At 37.7% G+C, this 19419-nt stretch overlaps 2 protein-coding genes across 3 annotated transcripts; both read right to left on the bottom strand.

The window, feature by feature from the left end:
• Positions 1-1870: 1870 nt before the first annotated feature.
• LOC149629124 (iripin-2-like) lies at positions 1871-12878 on the bottom strand. 2 transcript variants are annotated; one of them, XM_089851507.1, is made up of 5 exons: positions 12451-12878; positions 8092-8202; positions 7759-8003; positions 6207-6643; positions 1871-2789 (listed from the first exon to the last, which is right to left on the bottom strand). In XM_089851507.1, the coding sequence occupies exons 4-5, from the start codon at positions 6629-6631 to the stop codon at positions 1982-1984; spliced, it is 1233 nt and encodes a 410-aa protein (XP_089707633.1). In that variant the 5' UTR covers positions 6632-6643; positions 7759-8003; positions 8092-8202; positions 12451-12878; the 3' UTR covers positions 1871-1981. The 2 variants fall into 2 exon arrangements, with proteins under 2 accessions (XP_089707633.1, XP_089707632.1); XM_089851506.1 differs by having other exon boundaries at positions 7759-8202.
• Positions 12879-13618: 740 nt separating this feature from the next.
• Positions 13619-17159, bottom strand: LOC149629123 (iripin-2-like). Its single transcript, XM_089851755.1, has 3 exons — positions 16892-17159; positions 15373-15815; positions 13619-14521 (listed from the first exon to the last, which is right to left on the bottom strand). The coding sequence occupies exons 2-3, from the start codon at positions 15795-15797 to the stop codon at positions 13714-13716; spliced, it is 1233 nt and encodes a 410-aa protein (XP_089707881.1). The 5' UTR covers positions 15798-15815; positions 16892-17159; the 3' UTR covers positions 13619-13713.
• Positions 17160-19419: the final 2260 nt, after the last annotated feature.

Here is a 19419-nt window from a genome sequence, read left to right as displayed (position 1 = left end):
CACATGTCACACCCTGTATACGAGCTCGAAAATGTACTGCAGTGAAGTAGTCCGTCAGGGGTTTTGGGGGTTTTCCACAAAGGTAGGTGTTGCTCTGATCTCTTCCACACTGTATACCCCAAAACTTGAAGAAAGCGGGCAAGAGGGGTACCCTTCACTTTAAACGTCAATATTAGCAAAGTTTGAGATGATAATAGGTATAACTTTATTTTAAACGATTTAACTATTATTAATGTTAATTATTGAAGATTTAAATAATTAAAAATAATTATATTTATTTAAATATTAAAGATAAACCTCTCGTGCAAAGAGAGAGATTATCATCGCCTCCTATATCTACCAAGGCCCGTGCATGCGATATATTTCCTTCATTGCCTCCTATATCTATCAACGCCCGTGCATTTCGATATACTTTTCAAAACAACAACCAAAATGGGAAGCTCCTCTCAGAAACATAATAATTTCTTTTCTCTGTATATGAAATGAAAATATGGATAATATTGCGCTCCTTCTTTAATGGTATGAATCCTTACCTGTCTATTAATATTTTACGTAGGAGTAATACGTTTTTAGCGAAGTCTAGAGAGGATAAACATAAGCGAGATTGTTTCGGAAAAAAATACTGCTTCCACTAATGGGTTTATACTCCTTGTTTCTGTTGTATAGAGTAATCATGATAAAAGCTTAAAAAATTACGAGAGGACAGACCTTTTTCATCCTCTTGTTTTATTCTTAATAAGAATATAAAACATTTATTTTGTATCAAAAAATATTTTTCGGTGCTGAGATTGCTTTAGAAAAATCCAAACGGTTAGGCATTGGTAAAAAGACATGTGTAAGCTATTTGCAGAGATGATAATTGTTTTACATGTTTTAAATAAGACTGAAGCTTCCACTATTGTGTTTATACTCCTTGTTTGTTTCACTGAAAACTATCTAGGTGTAGATAACAGTCAGACCAAAAATTTCAAAAATATATATTTTAAATCTAATCAGATACGACCACCTAGTTGAAAATAGACCTATTAAATTTGGGGGAGCCATTCTTGAGAATTTTTCTTAGCTTGTAGGTTGTTAATTTATCTACCAGTAAATATTTGTGTTTGGAAGTTGGATATTAAGTCAAATTAAGTGGTTGTAAAGAGCCAGCAGGTTTTTGCCGCTTCTTTTTGTGAGTATTTGATTTTTGTATGTAAAATGGAGGAAGATAATGTTGAGAGTTAGGATGAAATGCGGAAGCGCAAAGCGCGGGAAAGGATGAGGGCAAAAAGGTCGACGTTTTCATTGGATACTAAAGTTTATATAATCTTCTCGACACGGAGAGGTAATATTTTGGTTTTCCCAACTTGTCATGTCATGATAAGATTAGGCGTATCTTAATGGCACGGAGCCTGGTTACGAGTAGGGGCGTTGGGCCAACAAAACTGCTAGTGGGGCCAAAAGGTTTTTTAGAAGATTATGAGAAATATTTTAGGTAGGGCCAAACACATTAAAGGTAGGGCCGGACCCAACCGGCTCTCCCCTGACGACGGGCCTGCGCTCACATAAAAATTATCTATTGTTATGAGTTGGAAATACGCTTGTTTTAAGTGTACATTAGTAAAACAACAATAAAAGATTAGTTGACCTATTATTGCTCTACAGTTGTACGGCACATGCGTTTATCTATGATAACGCCAACGGAAAGTACGGTTCAAAGTTGAACTTGTAAAAATTTTTCATTCCGTTGATATTAAATATGACTTGTCTTATTTGCAATAATAACATACCCCCTAGGGTGTCCGCAAAAAAAATCATGTTCAAAGGTTTAGGGGATGTTTTTAAACTGAGCCATGTTGGCTTTTAAAATAAAATACTTCACATCAGAATATTATTTCATGAAAAATTTAATTATTATGCTGATAATAACGTGTTAACATAAAAATTAAAAAAATTAAAAAATTTTGATTTATAGCCGTATATTAATAAAAAAGATTGTCAGCTACGGATTAGTTACTCTTCCCACTAAAAGGATCAGTCGACTTTGGGCATGTTGAATGAAGAACATGAAAGGTCGATCAGCGTGAAATTGGTCGTAATGAGTTTGCATAGACCTCGACATAATCCAAATCCCAGAGACGGCCGCAGCAACAGCACTCTGTTCGTTGACTTCAAATACGGCTTTTTGAATGACCTTACTGACCTTCAGTGGTGCGTTTTGGTTAATCCTAGACAAGTTAGCCGAATCGCTAAAGACTAGCTTAATGCCAACCCGGTTTAAAGCGGGAATTAAAGACAGTTCGTTGTTAAGTTTGAACTTTGGTAGTGCGACGTCAACCTTGACCTCCGTGGAGTTGTCAATGGCGTTCTGAAGAATCTGGTAGGTGAGTTGCCTCTCGATTTGTTCTAACGTGACCTCTTGGTCCGGAAGTAGAATATACATGGTGATTTCGTCGTTCTCGTAAGGCAATGCCAGTAATTGAAACTTAAGTTCCGGGTTGTACGATATGGCAAAGTCGCTAATGACACTCATGGTCTGGACTTTGGGGGCGTCTTGCCATTTGACGTCTTTGCTGGCGAAGAAGCGTCTGGCGTATGTATTTCGTGGGTCGAAATGAGTTTTCCACTCTCCTTTGAAGTATATTGCATTGACTAGGACCATAACGGTGTTGGGGTCCAATGGCCTAGTAAATAGTTGAGGGATGTGATGATTGGTCGCGTTGTCGCACCATTCATTGATGCGGTCGGTCGCGTCGACTCCGAAATCAACGTCACTCGCATCGGCCGAAAATATGTCGGTTAACTTCTTCCTTCAGGGTTAAATAAGTGAAAGTTAGGTTAAGTTGCGTAAATGTTTGAGACTATTTTTGACTCAAATATGCTCTTTCAAATAAGAATGAATATCTCTCTTTAGAAAAAATCCAACCCAAGTCGCAATTTCGTTAACTTTAAAGTTATTCAAAGAGCCTGGGTTTAGATTGGTTACAAATAAATATTCGATACAACTTCGTATTAAACCAGGGATGAGAATAGTTTTCATTGTACTTTTACCGGCCTTAGCAAACAGCACAAACGAAAGCATAAGCACTAAGAGAAGCGTCTTTAAGTGTGAACCAATGGTGTTGAAATCGCTTCGAACTGGTAATGAAGAGATGTTCAAAACTAGTTAGGCAAATCAGTTCTCAACGGACTCTTATGCCAGTGTGAACATAGCTTTAAACATTGAACTCAGCTAGCTAGCTAATTGGACCAAGTCATCTTGCGACTTATTGCCCCTTATCTAACGCCTTTACAATGCATAGATGGGTGGTGGCTAGCCCCTATGCAACAGCTAACCGACAGCGCCCTATGCTAACTATTACTGTTAACCTCTGCAAGTTTTGATGGAAAGGAGAAACCGGGTTAGACCGCGGAGGAAAACTCCTTTAACAAGCGGGGAGAGAACTTGCAAACTCTACGCAGAAGGATTTCTTCCCAGATTTTTCACCCGGTGCCACAGTCCGGGATCGAACCCGGGATCCTCTTGCTGCGAGGCGAAAGCGCTAACCGCTACGCCACCCCACCTTTTACTTATGCCAGTGTGAACATAGCTTTAATATGCCAGTGTGAACATAGCTTTACTTATGCCAGTGTGAACATAGCTTTAATATGCCAGTGTGAACATAGCTTTACTTATGGCAGTGTGAACATAGCTTTACTTATGGCAGTGTGAACATAGCTTTACTTATGGCAGTGTGAACATAGCTTTACTTATGCCAGTGTGAACATAGCTTTACTTATGCCAGTGTGAACATAGCTTTACTTATGCCAGTGTGAACATAGCTTTACTTATGCCAGTGTGAACATAGCTTTACTTATGCCAGTGTGAACATAGCTTTACTTATGCCAGTGTGAACACAGCTTTACTTATGCCAGTGTGAACATAGCTTTACTTATGCCAGTGTGAACATAGCTTTACTTATGCCAGTGTGAACATAGCTTTACTTATGCCAGTGTGAACATAGCTATACTTATGCCAGTGTGAACATAGCTTTACTTATGGCACTGTGAACATAGCTTTACTTATGCCAGTGTGAACATAGCTTTACTTATGCCAGTGTGAACATAGCTTTACTTATGCCAGTGTGAACATAGCTTTACTTATGCCAGTGTGAACATAGCTTTACTTATGCCAGTGTGAACATAGCTTTACTTATGGCAGTGTGAACATAGCTTTACTTATGGCAGTGTGAACATAGCTTTAATATGCCAATGTGAACATAGCTTTACTTATGCCAGTGTGAACATAGCTTTACTTATGCCAGTGTGAACATAGCTTTACTTATGGCAGTGTGAACATAGCTTTACTTATGCCAGTGTGAACATAGCTTTACTTATGCCTGTGTGAACATAGCTTTACTTATGCCAGTGTGAACATAGCTTTACTTATGCCAGTGTGAACATAGCTTTACTTATGCCAGTGTGCATATAGCTTTACTTATGCCAGTGTGAACATAGCTTTACTTATGCCAGTGTGAACATAGCTTTACGTATGCCAGTGTGAACATAGGTTTACTTATGGCAATGTGAACATAGCTTTACTTATGCCAGTGTGAACATAGCTTTACTTATGCCAGTGTGAACATAGCTTTACTTATGCCAGTGTGAACATAGCTTTACTTATGCCAGTGTGAACATAGCTTTACTTATGCCAGTGTGAACATAGCTTTACTTATGCCAGTGTGAACATAGCTTTACTTATGCCAGTGTGCATATAGCTTTACTTATGCCAGTGTGAACATAGCTTTACTTATGCCAGTGTGAACATAGCTTTACTTATGCCAGTGTGAACATAGCTTTACTTATGCCAGTGTGAACATAGCTTTACTTATGCCAGTGTGAACATAGCTTTACTTATGCCAGTGTGAACATAGCTTTACTTATGCCAGTGTGAACATAGCTTTACTTATGCCAGTGTGAACATAGCTTTACTTATGCCAGTGTGCATATAGCTTTACTTATGCCAGTGTGAACATAGCTTTACTTATGCCAGTGTGAACATAGCTTTACTTATGCCAGTGTGAACATAGCTTTACTTATGCCAGTGTGAACATAGCTTTACTTATGCCAGTGTGAACATAGCTTTACTTATGCCAGTGTGAACATAGCTTTACTTATGCCAGTGTGAACATAGCTTTACTTATGCCAGTGTGCATATAGCTTTACTTATGCCAGTGTGAACATAGCTTTACTTATGCCAGTGTGAACATAGCTTTACTTATGCCAGTGTGAACATAGCTTTACTTATGCCAGTGTGAACATAGCTTTACTTATGCCAGTGTGAACATAGCTTTACTTATGCCAGTGTGAACATAGCTTTACTTATGCCAGTGTGAACATAGCTTTACTTATGCCAGTGTGCATATAGCTTTACTTATGCCAGTGTGAACATAGCTTTACTTATGCCAGTGTGAACATAGCTTTACTTATGCCAGTGTGAACATAGCTTTACTTATGCCAGTGTGAACATAGCTTTACTTATGGCAGTGTGAACATAGCCTTACTTATGGCAGTGTGAACATAGCTTTACTTATGGCAGTGTGAACATAGCTTTACTTATGGCAGTGTGAACATAGCTTTACTTATGGCAGTGTGAACATAGCTTTACTTATGGCAGTGTGAACATAGCTTTACTTATGCCAGTGTGAACATAGCTTTACTTATGCCAGTGTGAACATAGCTTTACTTATGCCAGTGTGAACATAGCTTTACTTATGCCAGTGTGAACATAGCTTTACTTATGGCAGTGTGAACATAGCCTTACTTATGGCAGTGTGAACATAGCTTTACTTATGGCAGTGTGAACATAGCTTTACTTATGGCAGTGTGAACATAGCTTTACTTATGGCAGTGTGAACATAGCTTTACTTATGCCAGTGTGAACATAGCTTTACTTATGCCAGTGTGAACATAGCTTTACTTATGCCAGTGTGAACATAGCTTTACTTGTGCCAGTGTGAACATAGCTTTACTTGTGCCAGTGTGAACATAGCTTTACTTGTGCCAGTGTGAACATAGCTTTACTTGTGCCAGTGTGAACATAGCTTTACTTGTGCCAGTGTGAACATAGCTTTACTTGTGCCAGTGTGAACATAGCTTTACTTGTGCCAGTGTGAACATAGCTTTACTTATGGCAGTGTGAACATAGCTTTACTTATGCAATAGTGTGAAATAGACAAAGTACTTACATGAAATTTACTTTCAATGCAAATCCCTTCTTAACCCATACAGAATTGGCAACATTGAGAGTGTAGCCATGGCTATTCAGTGGCAGTTGCTTGGAGAGATTCTTCATTCCTTTTTCAATGATTTGGATGGTCAAAGAGCGCTGGGCGTCGGGACCCAAGGCAGACTTGATTTCTTTGTAAGTTTTCCCACCGGTTCCTTCCATTAACATATACATAGCGGAGGCCAAGCTGTATGGCGAAAAGATGACGTTGCCGGAGGCGGGGTTACCACTCAAGTACTCATTGTAAATTCGAAGCCCGAATGAATTGGACGCGTTAATCAGATTCGCTTGATTGGCTTCAGTCTGAAAACCAAATGACCCGGATGTTCCAAGAACTAGAGCCGCAGCCGACATCAGCACTAAAGATGCGAAAAGTCTCACCATCTTTTTTTGTACCTAAGGGATTAACACGTAACTTTGTCAAATATTTGTTTGGGATGACATCATTAAGATGTTTTCCACAGTTAAAGCGCATTCACACAGAGCGTGTCTAGAGAATAAGGAGCTATTTTCAATTTAGAAAGACTGGTTTCAGGCCTTATCTCTTCATTATTTATGGACAGAATATATTGACTTTAAATATTTAGGGTGCAAATATTATTGACTTTAATTTTTGTCTTTATTAAATGTTTTGTTCACTGCCTTATTCATATATCAAGGCCCATGCATGGTGATCTTTTTTCCTTCTCAAAAATTGACATTTTATTTGGAAGCGACGTCTATCAAACTATTTTGGGCCAAATGCTAGCAAAATGACGTCATTTTTCAAAGTCACCCAATCGTTCATCTCCGTTTAAGTACGCGTAATCCAAATTTCGCGGGAATCTACTGAAAAGCAGAGCCATCTAGGTTAAGACAATCCTATCCAAACTGAAGTTCCCTTCCCCCAAAAATGCACGGCCCTTAATAGATAAAGCCACGTAATTTGCTGAGACTAGAAATAGTGTATTCGTACGTGACAAAATTCCTTATCTTATGAAGTGCCTTTGCACAAACAACCATATTTTTGAAATTAAGAATAGTTAAATAAATTCCCAAGAGAAGAAAACCATACGTTTTATCAATGGATTTGTAAATCAAAACAACCAAAAGGGAGTTACTATAGTGCGAGATAACCTTCCCAAGTGTCCATTATTATGTTTACGACGTAATCCTTCTTTATCTCTAGTTTCTTTACTCGACCAATCAACGCTCAACATTAATATTATAGTATTTTTCCCTATCTCCGAAAAAATAGTTCACCTTTTGATGATATTTTCGACGATAAAATGTAATTGGTTGTTGAAGATTATCATTTATTTCGTACTGAAAAATTTCTTGCAAATGTAATTCGGTGTGCCAGCGTACTCGCGCTCGCATTCATTCACGCGTTTAACAGTAGCATACCGCAGCGTGCCTTGCTGTTTGCTGATAATTGCCTACTCTGTCCTTACAAGCCACACTTTGAATTATATCAATTCGCGTTTAATTTTGTCTAAATTCTGTTAGGTTAAAATTGAACTTTTTCATACCTTATTATCTTCCGTTACTCCTGGCCACCTTTAAGAATTCCTTGTGAGCTGTTAAATAAACAACCTCGAAGGTTTTATAGTCGAGGTTCTATTAATGCTTAGAGCCAATTTAATCAAACATCTCCAAATTTGTGTCCCTTGATTTATAATTCCTCTGATGTCTGTGTTGAAACTATATTAAGTCGCGTTCGATGTTCGACTGCTTTCTGGCGTTATCACTTATTTTATTTAATGTCATCAAGTTCCTTTTAGATTATAAGCGTTTTTTTTAGTTGTTTTAATTTTGGTTAGAAGAAAGTCGATACTCAATGTAACTGTAAAGCGTAGACTCACACCAGTTCCCGTCTCGTGTTTTCCTTTATTCCTTTATGTACACGAACTGGAGAAGGGTGAGGGTACGGCAAGGGAAATATGGCAAAATAATTCTCCGCACAGCTTGTAAACCTATTTATGTGAGATGGTGTAAACAGGGATGAGGAGGGAGGTGAGATGGATTGGAAATGATAAAGGGCGACCTACGGCACCGTATCTCTCCCAGTGTACCTCGCGCACGCCCCTACCTTCGGTAGGTGATTGCTAAGTGCTGCCACGTAGCGCCATTTTATTTGTATGAGAACTAGCTTCTATTTTTAAGATAAATGGAGCCTCCTTTACAATTTCGTCCGGTACGACCCTACCTAACCGCTGAGTATGCAGGGAGGACTACGGTGCCGTTACTGCCGTAGATGGGCGTACAGAGGCATCCTTTCCTCTACGTCCTTTATCATCAACCCACATAATCCTCCATCTTCCTTGGAAGATTGAGCAAGCTGGTCCAGCAACCAGAACATTTTGCACACCCAATCACTTTATAGGACATTGGTCCAGTGAGGCAGTGACCCCTATAAGTGTCTCAAAGTTATCTTATTTCCGTCCCTGCTTAAAATAAAGCCGACGAAATAAATCACAGCTAGAAAAGGTTGAATTGGGGCGGAAATAACTCAAATACTTTGAGCCTCCTGGAAATTTGCGAGAGCGGAAATAAGCAGAAAACTTGAAATGCATCCAGGGACACTATTCTCTAAAAATTTCAATGTTTAAATACCCAAATCCAAATGTAAACATTAGGGTCGGTTCCATAAGGAGAGAGAGCTTAAAACCCTATTCTCTAACCCAAATCCAAATCGACATTTGAATCTCCCGCCAAACATTTCTCCATCTCTAATTATTCTCTTATTTCTTTAACCCAAATCGACATTTGAATCTCCCGCGAAACACGTACCCAAATGTACGTCACTTCCTCTTTCATTGCATAATTTTATTTCAGCATAAATTACACTAAGGCAGTAAATTAATTACCTACGATAAATTAATTTATTACTTTAAAATTAGAATTTTATTCAATATAAAACTAAGCTTTTTCTGAATGTTTTGAACCGTTTAATTGAAATTATTTAAACTATTAGTGATGATCAATTGTCCAAAATCGTAAATTAACCGATGTCAATACCAATTTATTTAATATCAATGAAACGAAAATATCAATATCAAACAATTATCCACTGGAAAAGATATCAAGCTATTCTTTAATTTAAATTTCTCAGGTTAAGTTTCAAAAGAAGATGAATTTTATTATTTTCTGACACCAAAATGGGCAGCTTCTTTGCATAATTCCCGAAGTTTTTCAATTCCAAAATAGAATCGTTAACGTTTTGTGATATTAAAGGAGAAATATAAATAAAATTTTCGTTTCTTTTGAACTAGTTTCTATAAAGGAACTTTAATCAAATGGCCAATTGTTTGAGTACACTTACCGATAATGGATTTTACTTATCTAGACAATTACTACGTCTTTTATTTAATATTTTATAAATACTACCTGAATATTTTTTAAATATGAAAGATTATATTTTTATTTCAGATTAATGAGTTAATAAAATTGATATACGTGTTTCAGTTAAGCTTTGATTTTGACATCGGTTAATTTACGATATAGGCTAACGATCCTAGTCTGTTTATAACATTAAATCGGAACTTCTAGTGTCTCTAGACAGTATATAACTTCAAAATCGAGAGTTACGAACTTTAAAACAATCCCAACAGGATATCCGTGGTTAAACTTATCAATATATGTGATAATGTAATAAGATAATGTGACGAAGCGGCTCAGTGAACGTTGGGCAATGGCCTCAGAGTTTTGCTTGCAATGGTCAAGCTAAAATTCCTCACTTGACGCAATCTTCTAAGGAGCTATTAGTAAAATAATATAATACGAAAAACTTTAACTTAGAGGCAGGTTATGTATACTTAAAAATAATTGGAATGTGGACAAACTTATAAAAAATAATAGATAAATAATATAATTATATATTTAAAAAAAAAACACGCGCGGCGCCCTTAAGGTATTCCCTCTAGCGACCAAATGTTATACTTCCCCAAAATTGCTAAAAAATAACCGAGAGTAGTATATTAACATGAACCCACATGAGTTCAACAGACTGAATGACGAGCCGCGGCCCGAAACGTCTCAAAGAAATTTTAATGTTTTTAATAAAATCACGTGCTTTGGTCCCATTGAACCGAATTCCCATTCGACAGAACGGCTTTTTTGTGGTGTCCCATTCGACCGAACGTAGCCAAAAGGTGCGATTTTATTATACTCCCATTGGACCGAAATTCTATTGAACTGGAAGAAGACATACTGTATAATTTTGCATTAAATATATTTTTAATTAATAGGAAAATCTTTTGGAAAAGGTGGCAGCTAATTAATAGGAGAATATTTTAGAAAAGGTGGTAGCTAACTAAAAGGAGAATATTTTGGAAAATGTGGCAGCTAATTAGTAGGAGAATGTTTTGGAAAAGGTTGCAGCTAATTAATAGGAGAATATTTTGAAAAAGGTGGCAGCTAATTAATAGGAGAATATTTTGGAAAAGGTGGCAGCTAATTAATAGGAGAATATTTTGGAAAAGGTGGTAGCTAATTAATAGGAGAATATTTTGGAAAAGGTGGTAGCTAATTATAAGGAGAATATTTTGGAAAAGGTGGTAGCTAATTAGTAGGAGAATGTTTTGGAAAAGGTTGCAGCTAATTAATAGGAGAATATTTTGGAAAAGGTGGCAGCTAATTAATAGGAAAATCTTTTGGAAAAGGTGGCAGCTAATTAATAGGAGAATATTTTAGAAAAGGTGGTAACTAATTAAAAGGAGCATATTTTGGAAAAGGTGTCAACGAATTTGGAACCAAACCAAACCTAATCTAACCTAACCTCATCTAACCTAACCTAACCCATCCGAAACCAAAGTATTAAAATTTTAATTTAAAACTTAAAGACATTGATGGAACTACCATTAAGACTGTACTTCATTTTAAGCACAATTTTTTTATTAATTCTATATATCTCTTGCCTTGAAAGGAATGAAAGTGAGCGTTTTAATTTGTCTCACGAAACATTTACTTTTAATATTATTAACATACCTATCGGAGATCCGAACCAACAACCTATCGCTTCGCAGTCCAACATCGTATCCACTACACCACCGAATCGCTGACGGCTACAGTGTTTGAAGTTATATTCATGTATTTTTAGAGGCATATTCGGACGATTGGGATTTCGGTCCATCGGGAATATAGCCATTGGGCTGGAAATCTAAAATCATTGCGGGATATTCGGTCGAATGGGAGTACGGTCCATTGGGAATTCGGTTGAAAGGGACGATACCAATCACGTCGGATATCTCCGTAAACAAAAGTTTTTAATTCTTTTAGATCTTAAATACCGTGACAACAATAGATATGCTTAACCTTTTTAAAAATGGTCTCTCTTAGACCACAAAAATTATACTTAAATGACCTAAAACTTTAATGAGAGGTGTGTTACAAACTATTATATTATATTAAAAAGAATTCAAACTTTTAGAGTGGATAATTATTTTAATAAAAATTAATTTCCAATGTCATAATTGTATAGTGCTTTTGGTAGAAACACAAGGGCTCTTCTGAACTTTCCCAAAATAGTATGTTTTAGGCTTTAGGGACTATAATTTTGTTTAATTATAAGATTTTTAGCGTAATGATTAAGCAATACGTTTAATCTTGAAAAGGGAGTGAAAGTACTAAAATAATTTCTTATAAAACTAATTAATTATGAACATTTTAACCATTTTTCGATATAATCGATTGTAACACACTTGTCATTAAATTTTCAGGGCTTATACTTAGCTTGAAAAATTGATATTTAAATCTAAGTAGGAGATTCAGTTAAGATTTGATATTCGGCTCTAAAGCCTTAATAACAATGTTTAGTAAATAAATCATTATTAATCATTTATTTACTAATGTTACATTAATCACAATGTTTAGAGCCCGGCATTATCTATCCATTATCCAAGTTATTTTATCTTCATCCATACTCGAAAATTATCCACATAACTCATATGCTAAATCGTATTATAATACACAACTTTGTTTATAAATAATCGGTTATCCACCAATTTGTGGATAATGGATAGATAATGCCGAGCTCTAAACATTAATCACAATGTTTAGTAAATAATACAATTAATCGCATTGTTTACAAAAATTATACTTAGCTTGAAAAATTGATATTTAAATCTAAGTAGGAAATTCAGTTAAGATTTGATAATTTTCGTTTTATTTGAACTAGTTTCTATATAGGAACTTAAATCAATTGACCATTTATATACACTTACCGACAATTGATTTTACTAATCGGGAATCTGTTTATAACATTAAATCGGAACTTCAAGTGTCACAAGACAGTAGATCACAAAAATTATACTTAGCTTGATAAATTAATATTTAAATCAAAGTAGAAAATTCAGTTAAGCAAAGGCTTAGAGCATTGCCGTCGTCAGTCCGCAAGGTTCCCGCGTACGTAATATAACACTCCCGGTCTCGTGACTCTCGTCTACCGTAAAATCTGGCGCGTTTAGACCAGAGATCTCTCCTTCGTTTATTCTCAGTATCATCTTAAGCTAAAAATACGATGTTCCCTACGTACATAATTTACGATACCCCTGATAACTCGCGCGGTCTCTAGAGCCGCGCCAATCTCCCCTTAGTTTTTTCTCAGTATCATCTTAAGCTAAAAATACGGGGTTACTAACCCGCACGTCGCGCACGTCGCGCTCGGCATTCGAGGGATCAGGCAACTAGCGTAATACGCTTCCCATCGTACACCCTCAGAAAGACTTCATTACGGAGCGGCTTTCCCATCGTCAACTAGAAACGAACTTGACGCCCGAAGGATCAGCCACTGGCGTATTCCCCCGGTATAACCTTTTTGGTGGTTTTAACGCCGTAAATTCGGGAGATATGCCTTTAATCCGTTCTAATATTAAAATAAAAACTGTAAAAAGTAATCCCGAATGTATTTCCGCGTTAAACGGCGTTATATGCTTCCCATCTTACACCCTCAGAAAGACTTTATTACAGAGTGGCTTCTCCCTCGTCAAATTTTCCGTATGGAGTAATATTTTGCAAACGCCATCTAGATGTTGTGTGCAAAATAAAAATGCTTCAAGTAAAGTGGAATAAGACTGTCTATAATTAAGCTGAAATAAGTACTCTGTAATAAGAAACTCTGTAATTATTAATAAAAAGATAACAATTGTATCTTCGTAATTTTCTATATAAATGCCATTTAAAAATTCTGTTGTTATTACGGTTCAAAGTTAAACTTTGTTTTCAAAAAATGTTCGTTGATAAAAAATATGACCTGTCTTATTTGCAATAATAACATATCCACATATCCCCTAGTGTCCCCCAAAAAATCTTCAAAGGTGAATAGAAGGGGATTTTTTTGTAAATGAACCATGCTGACTTGTGAAAGAAATACTTCACATCGGAATATTATTTCATAAAACATTTAATTATTATGCTTATAATAACGTGTTAACATAAAAATGAAAAATTTTGATTTTTGTCGTATATTAATAGAAAAAAATTGTCAGCTACGGATTAGTTACTCTTCCCTCAAAAAGTATCAGTCGACTTTGGGCATGTTGAATGAAGAACATGAAAGGTCGATCAGCGTGAAATTGGTCGTAATGATTTTGCATAGACCGCGCCATAATGGAGATCCCAGAGACTGCCGCAGCAACGGTACCCTGTTCGTTGACTTCAACCACGGCTTTTTGAATGACCTTACTGACCTTCAGTGGTGCGTTTTGGTTAATCCTAGACAAGTTAGCCGAATCGCTAAAGACTTGCTTAATGCCAACCCGGTTTAAAGCGGGAATTAAAGACAGTTCGTTGTTAAGTTTGAACTTTGGTAGTGCGACGTCAACCTTGACCTCCGTGGAGTTGTCAATGGCGTTCTGAAGGATCTGGTAGGTGAGTTGCCTCTCGATTTGTTCTAAAGTGACCTCTTGGTCCGGTAGAAGAATATACATGGTGACTTCGTCGTTCTCGTAAGGCAATGCCAGTAATTGAAACTTAAGTTCCGGGTTGTACGATAAGGCAAAGTCGCTAATGACACTCATGGTTTGGACTTTGGGGACGTCTTGCCATTGGACGTCTTTGTTGGCGTAGAATCGTCTGTCGTATGTATTCCGTGGGTCAAATTGAGTTTTCCACACCCCTTTGAAGTATATGGCATTGACTAGGACCATAACGGTGCTGGGGTCCAATGGGCTTGTAAATAGTTGAGGGATGTGATGATTGGTCGCGTTGTCGCACCATTCATTGATACGGTCTGTCGCGTCGGCTCCGAAATCAACATCACTCGCATTGGCCGAAAATACGTCGGTTAACTTCTTCCTTTGGGGTTAGAAAAGTGTAAGTTAGGTTACGTTGTGTAAGGTTCAACACTATTTTAGGCTCAAATTTGCTCTTTCAAATAAGGATGAATATCTCTCTTCAGAAAAAACCCAACCCAAGTCGCAATTTCGTTTACTTTTAAACTATTCAAAGACTACTAGCCTGGGTTTAGATAGTTTACAAATAAATACATGAGAGATAATCACTGGTGAACGTTTTTCAAAACACATTCGACTGGCTAAGCTACTTGGCATTGCCCCCTGAACAGTTTAAATACACTAAATACTCTTCACCTCTTCCTATCAATTATCTTCATTCAAATTCAATGAAACAATGATTAATTAGAGAATTTCAAAGCCAAAATGTTACTGATATAGCTTTAGGATATTCTCTACAGGATTCCAACCTTGAGGACCTAAACCAAATAATGAACCTGTTGTAAAGCCATGTTCACACTTACATGAGATGATGACAAACGAGTTCGAAGCAATTCATAACGCTTCCAAAGTTAAGTGTGAACCCGAGAAGCTAATTACAAACATGGTTTCTTGAAGTGCTTCGCGAGCCAGCTTAAAGTGGCTTTGGAGGCTAGTTTCTAGTTTTCAGGAGTATTTCACCTGGGATGAGAATAGTTTTCATTGTATTTTTACTGGCCTAAGCAAACAGCACCAACGAAAGCATAAGCACTAAGAGAAGCGTCTTTAATATGGACCGAGGGTGTTGAAATCGCTTCGAACTGGTAATGAAGAGGTGTTTGAAACTAGTTAGGCAAATCAGTTCTCAGCCGACTCTTATGCCAGTTTGAACATAGCTTTACTTATGCAATTAGGTAAAATAGACAAAGTACATACGTGAAATTTAATTTCAATGCAAATCCCTTCTTAACCCATACGGAATTGGCAACATTGAGAGTGTAGCCACTGCTATTCAGTGGCAGTTGCTTGGAGAGATTCTTCATTCCTTTATCAATGATTTGGATGGTCATTGGGCGCCGGGCGTCGGGACCCAAGGCAAACTTGATTTCTTTGTAAGTTTTCCCACTGGTTCCTTCCATTAACATATACATAGCGGAGGCCAAGCTGTATGGCGAAAAGATGACGTTGCCGGAGGCGGGGTTACCGCCCAAGTACTCCTTGTAAATTCGAAGCCCGAATGAATTGGACGTGTCAATCAGAAACGTTTGATTGTCTTCAGCCTGTAAACCAAATGACCCAGCTGTTCCAATGACTAGAGTCACGGCTGACTTCAGCAGTAAAGATGCGAAAAGTCCCACCATCTTTTTTTGTTTTTGTACCTAAGGGATTAATACGTAACTTGGTCAAATATTTGTTTGGAGTGACATCATTAAGATGTTTTCCACAGTTAAACCGCATTCATACAGAGCCTGTCTAGAGAAAAAGGAGCTATTTCCTATTTAGAAAGACTGGTTTCAGGCCTTATCTCTTCATTATGTATTGAGTTTAAATATTTAGGGTGGAAATATTATTGACTTTAATTTTTGTCTTTATTATATGTTTTATTCACTGCCTTATTCATATATCAAGGCCCATGCATGGTGATATTTTTCCTTCTCAAAATTGAGATTTTAGTTAGAAGCGCCGTCTATCAAACTTTTATGGCCCAAGTTCTAGCAAAATGACGTCATTTTTCAAAGTCACCCAATCGTCCATCTCCGTTTAAGTACGCGGATTCTAAATTTCGCGGGAATCTGCTGAAAAGCAGAGCCATCTAGGTTAAGACCTACTATACAACTTGAAGTTCCCTCCCCCCCAAAATGCACGGGCCTTAATAGATAAAAGAGCTAGTGTCGCAATTTGCTGAGACAAACGTCCTTATCTTATGAAGTGCCTTTGCACAAACAACCACATTTATGAAATTAAGAATTGTTAAATAAATTCCCAAGAGAAGAAAACGATACATTTTATCAATGGATTTGTAAATAAAAACAACCAAAAGGGAGTCACTATAGTGCGAGATAACCTTCAGTAGTGCCCATTATGATGTTTACGACGTACTCCGTCTTTATCTCTATCTCTCTAGCTTCTTTTCTCGACCAATCAACGCTCGACTTTAATATTATATTATCTTTCCCTATCTCCGAAAAAATAGTTCACCTTTTGATGATATTTTCGACGATAAAATATAATTGGTTGTTGAAGATTATAATTTATTTCGTACTGAAAAATTTCTTGTCAATGTAATTCAGTGTGCTCGCATTCTTTCACGCGTTTAACAGTAGCATACCGAAGCGTGCCTTATATTGCAATGTTTTCTGAGAATTACTTACTCTGTCCTTACACACTTTGAATTATATCAATTTATGTTTGATTTTATCTAACTTCTATAAGTTAAAATTGAACTATTTCCTACCTTATTATCTTCCGTTACTCCTGGCCACCTTTAAAAATCCCTTGTGATCTTTTAAGTAAACAACCTCGAAGTTTTTATAGTCGAGGTTCGATTAATGCTTAGAGCCAATTTAATCAAACATCTCCAAATTTGTATCCCTCGATTTATAATTTCTTTGATGGCTGTGTTGAAACTATATTAAGTCGCGTTCGATGTTCGACTGCTTTCTGGCGTTATCACTTATTTTATTTAATGTCATCGAGTTCCTTTTAGATTATAAGCGTTTTTTTTTTTGTTGTTTTAATTTTGGTTAAAAGAAAGTCGATACTCAATGTAACTGTACAGCGTAGACTCACACCAGTTCCCGTCTCGTGATTTCCTTTCTTCATTTATATACATGGACTGGAGAAGGGTGAGGGTACGGAAAGGGGAAATATGAGCTTTAAAGGGATGGCAAAATAAATAAATAAATAATCAATTTAGGTGAGCTGGTATAAACAGGGATAAGGGAGGTGAGATGGATTGGAAATGATGATGGGCGACCTGCGGCACTGTATCTCCCCCAGCACGACCCTACCATGGACAAAGTAATACTGAAGGACGGATGGCAGAGGGAGAAAGTTGAAAAATACTTGTTATTTGGCCTTCTAGCGGCAGATAGTAGCAAACCGGATAGTGGGGGAATCAACGTTCTAAAGAGGGAATTAGCTAACGTCTTACTTTGTCTAGATGGCGCTAGCTTTTTCCAGGATTTCACTCAGTATTTTTTATAATCCCCCCGTCCATTTTGAGGCTGAAAAGGGGGATGTAAGCTTAACGTTGGTTGTTTATTCGCTTAGTATGGGGCTCTATGGGCTGCCATCGGTCCTTCAGTATAACTTCGTCCATGCCCCTACCTTCGGTAGGTGATTGTTTAGTGCTGCAGCCTAGTGCCATTTTATTTGTATGAGAACTAGCTTCTGTTTTTAAGATAGAGGGAGCGTCTTTTACAATTTCGTCCGGTACGACCATACCTAACCGCTGAGGATGCTGGGAGGACTACGGTGCCGTATGTGGGGGTACGGAGGCAACACTTTAGGTATGGGGGTTCATTTCCGTATTTTTGCCATTGTGGTCTTTGTAAATCTCTTTATATCAGGCATATCTTTTTCTACTACCAGATAAGTGCTGCAGTCTGCTTGTCAAGTCTTGATTGGTCGATGTAGCTTCGTCAATATCACGTGGCTCAAATACATTATGCATGACGTCAGAGGTGACGGCTTCTAAACCTCATCCCCCTTTAATTCAAGCTGAAAGGTCCAGAAAACTCCATGTTATATGTATTCCAGTTTATGGTTTCGAAGTTGGGCATCAACCTCCTCTCAATGGATATATTTTATTTTAACTTTGCGAAGTCACATGTTTTTGTTGCTATAACCAGACGGCGCATGAAGCGTATGCCTAACCAGAAATACGTGGATTAATTTTACGCCCATACGTGGGAAGGGCCTCTCGTTATAGCTGTGAGCACGTATGGGAAAGGGGTTCGTAGGGTTTAAATTTTCCGTCAGCCCCTCCTTTCAAAACCAATATAGAGCTATGGCTCGGTATAAGAGTTCCACGCGTGCGCAATCGACGCAAACGAGAGGAAACAAGATATGCCCCAAGGCATATTAACGCTTTTTGCAGTGTGATATTGTCTTTAACAAAACCCGAAATTAGGAATATTCACACCGGCAACGTCAGTTCGATTCCCGCTACCTCCGAGAGTCCGCATTTTCTCGTCGAAAATATGATCGAATTTAGTATAGATGTCGCTAGTGCGGTGGAGAATCAAATTCCGGCGAGCTCTGCCGCGTAATTTAAATTTACGAAAATGTACGCGAACGCGAAACAGCCAGCCGTCCTGCCAGCCAGCCAGCCGCCTAGCCAGCTAGCCAGCCAGCCTGCTTCCATGGGTCTCCGTATAAAGCTTTTGCTATGCGCAAAAAGCTTAAAAATCAGAAATTGGTTTACGCGCAAATAAACGTTAGCCTGAGCTACAGCAATGGGTACAGTTAACCATGCTGATCTCTGGTGTGAAACTCTAACCGTCTTTCGAATTTCCTTCTTAACAGATCACGTGACATCTGCCTCGTCGGCTGTGCGCCGAGGTAGGTGCGCCTGAGAGAGATATCAGGCTGTACCGTTATAGTTACTTTCTTCTTGTACGTGCTCACTGGTTTTAGTGCTATAGAGTATGCCACTCCAGAATCACACTTTACACCTCCAAGCTGAAACTTACTGAAGTTTAGTTTCATTTCAACTTCACTTTAAATTAATTTGAGCTTTAGAAAATGCTCGCCCAACCTTGGCCTCTTCGTATAAAAAAGTGACTCGTTTCCCGGCGATAAGAGTTTCCTACTCAAACAGCCCTAGGTTTATAATTCTATCAACAAGGGAAAGGCTACGCTAGCTTAAACCGAAGATTCATATTCCATAATTCCTTCATTGTCTACACTTCCATAACTAACATTCCTGTGATTCAATCGCGACCCCTCGCGTTTCCGCCAAGTTATTCTTTTCCCGGA

The sequence above is a fragment of the Phalangium opilio genome, unplaced genomic scaffold, assembly GCF_054372755.1.
Source record: "Phalangium opilio isolate 3A_F unplaced genomic scaffold, DU_Popi_V2 ptg000105l_1, whole genome shotgun sequence".
Lineage (NCBI taxonomy): Eukaryota > Metazoa > Arthropoda > Arachnida > Opiliones > Phalangiidae > Phalangium > Phalangium opilio.
This window is presented reverse-complemented; position numbering and strand designations above follow the sequence as displayed.

Coding starts and splice junctions, on each gene's coding strand:
- LOC149629124 (XM_089851506.1), bottom strand. CDS start 6,631: ATGGTGAGACTTTTCGCATCTTTAGTGCTGATGTCGGCTGCGGCTCTA. Junction 2,790..6,206: donor GCATTGAAAGTAAATTTCAT/GTAAGTACTTTG, acceptor TTAACCCTGAAG/GAAGAAGTTAACCGACATAT.
- LOC149629123 (XM_089851755.1), bottom strand. CDS start 15,797: ATGGTGGGACTTTTCGCATCTTTACTGCTGAAGTCAGCCGTGACTCTA. Junction 14,522..15,372: donor GCATTGAAATTAAATTTCAC/GTATGTACTTTG, acceptor CTAACCCCAAAG/GAAGAAGTTAACCGACGTAT.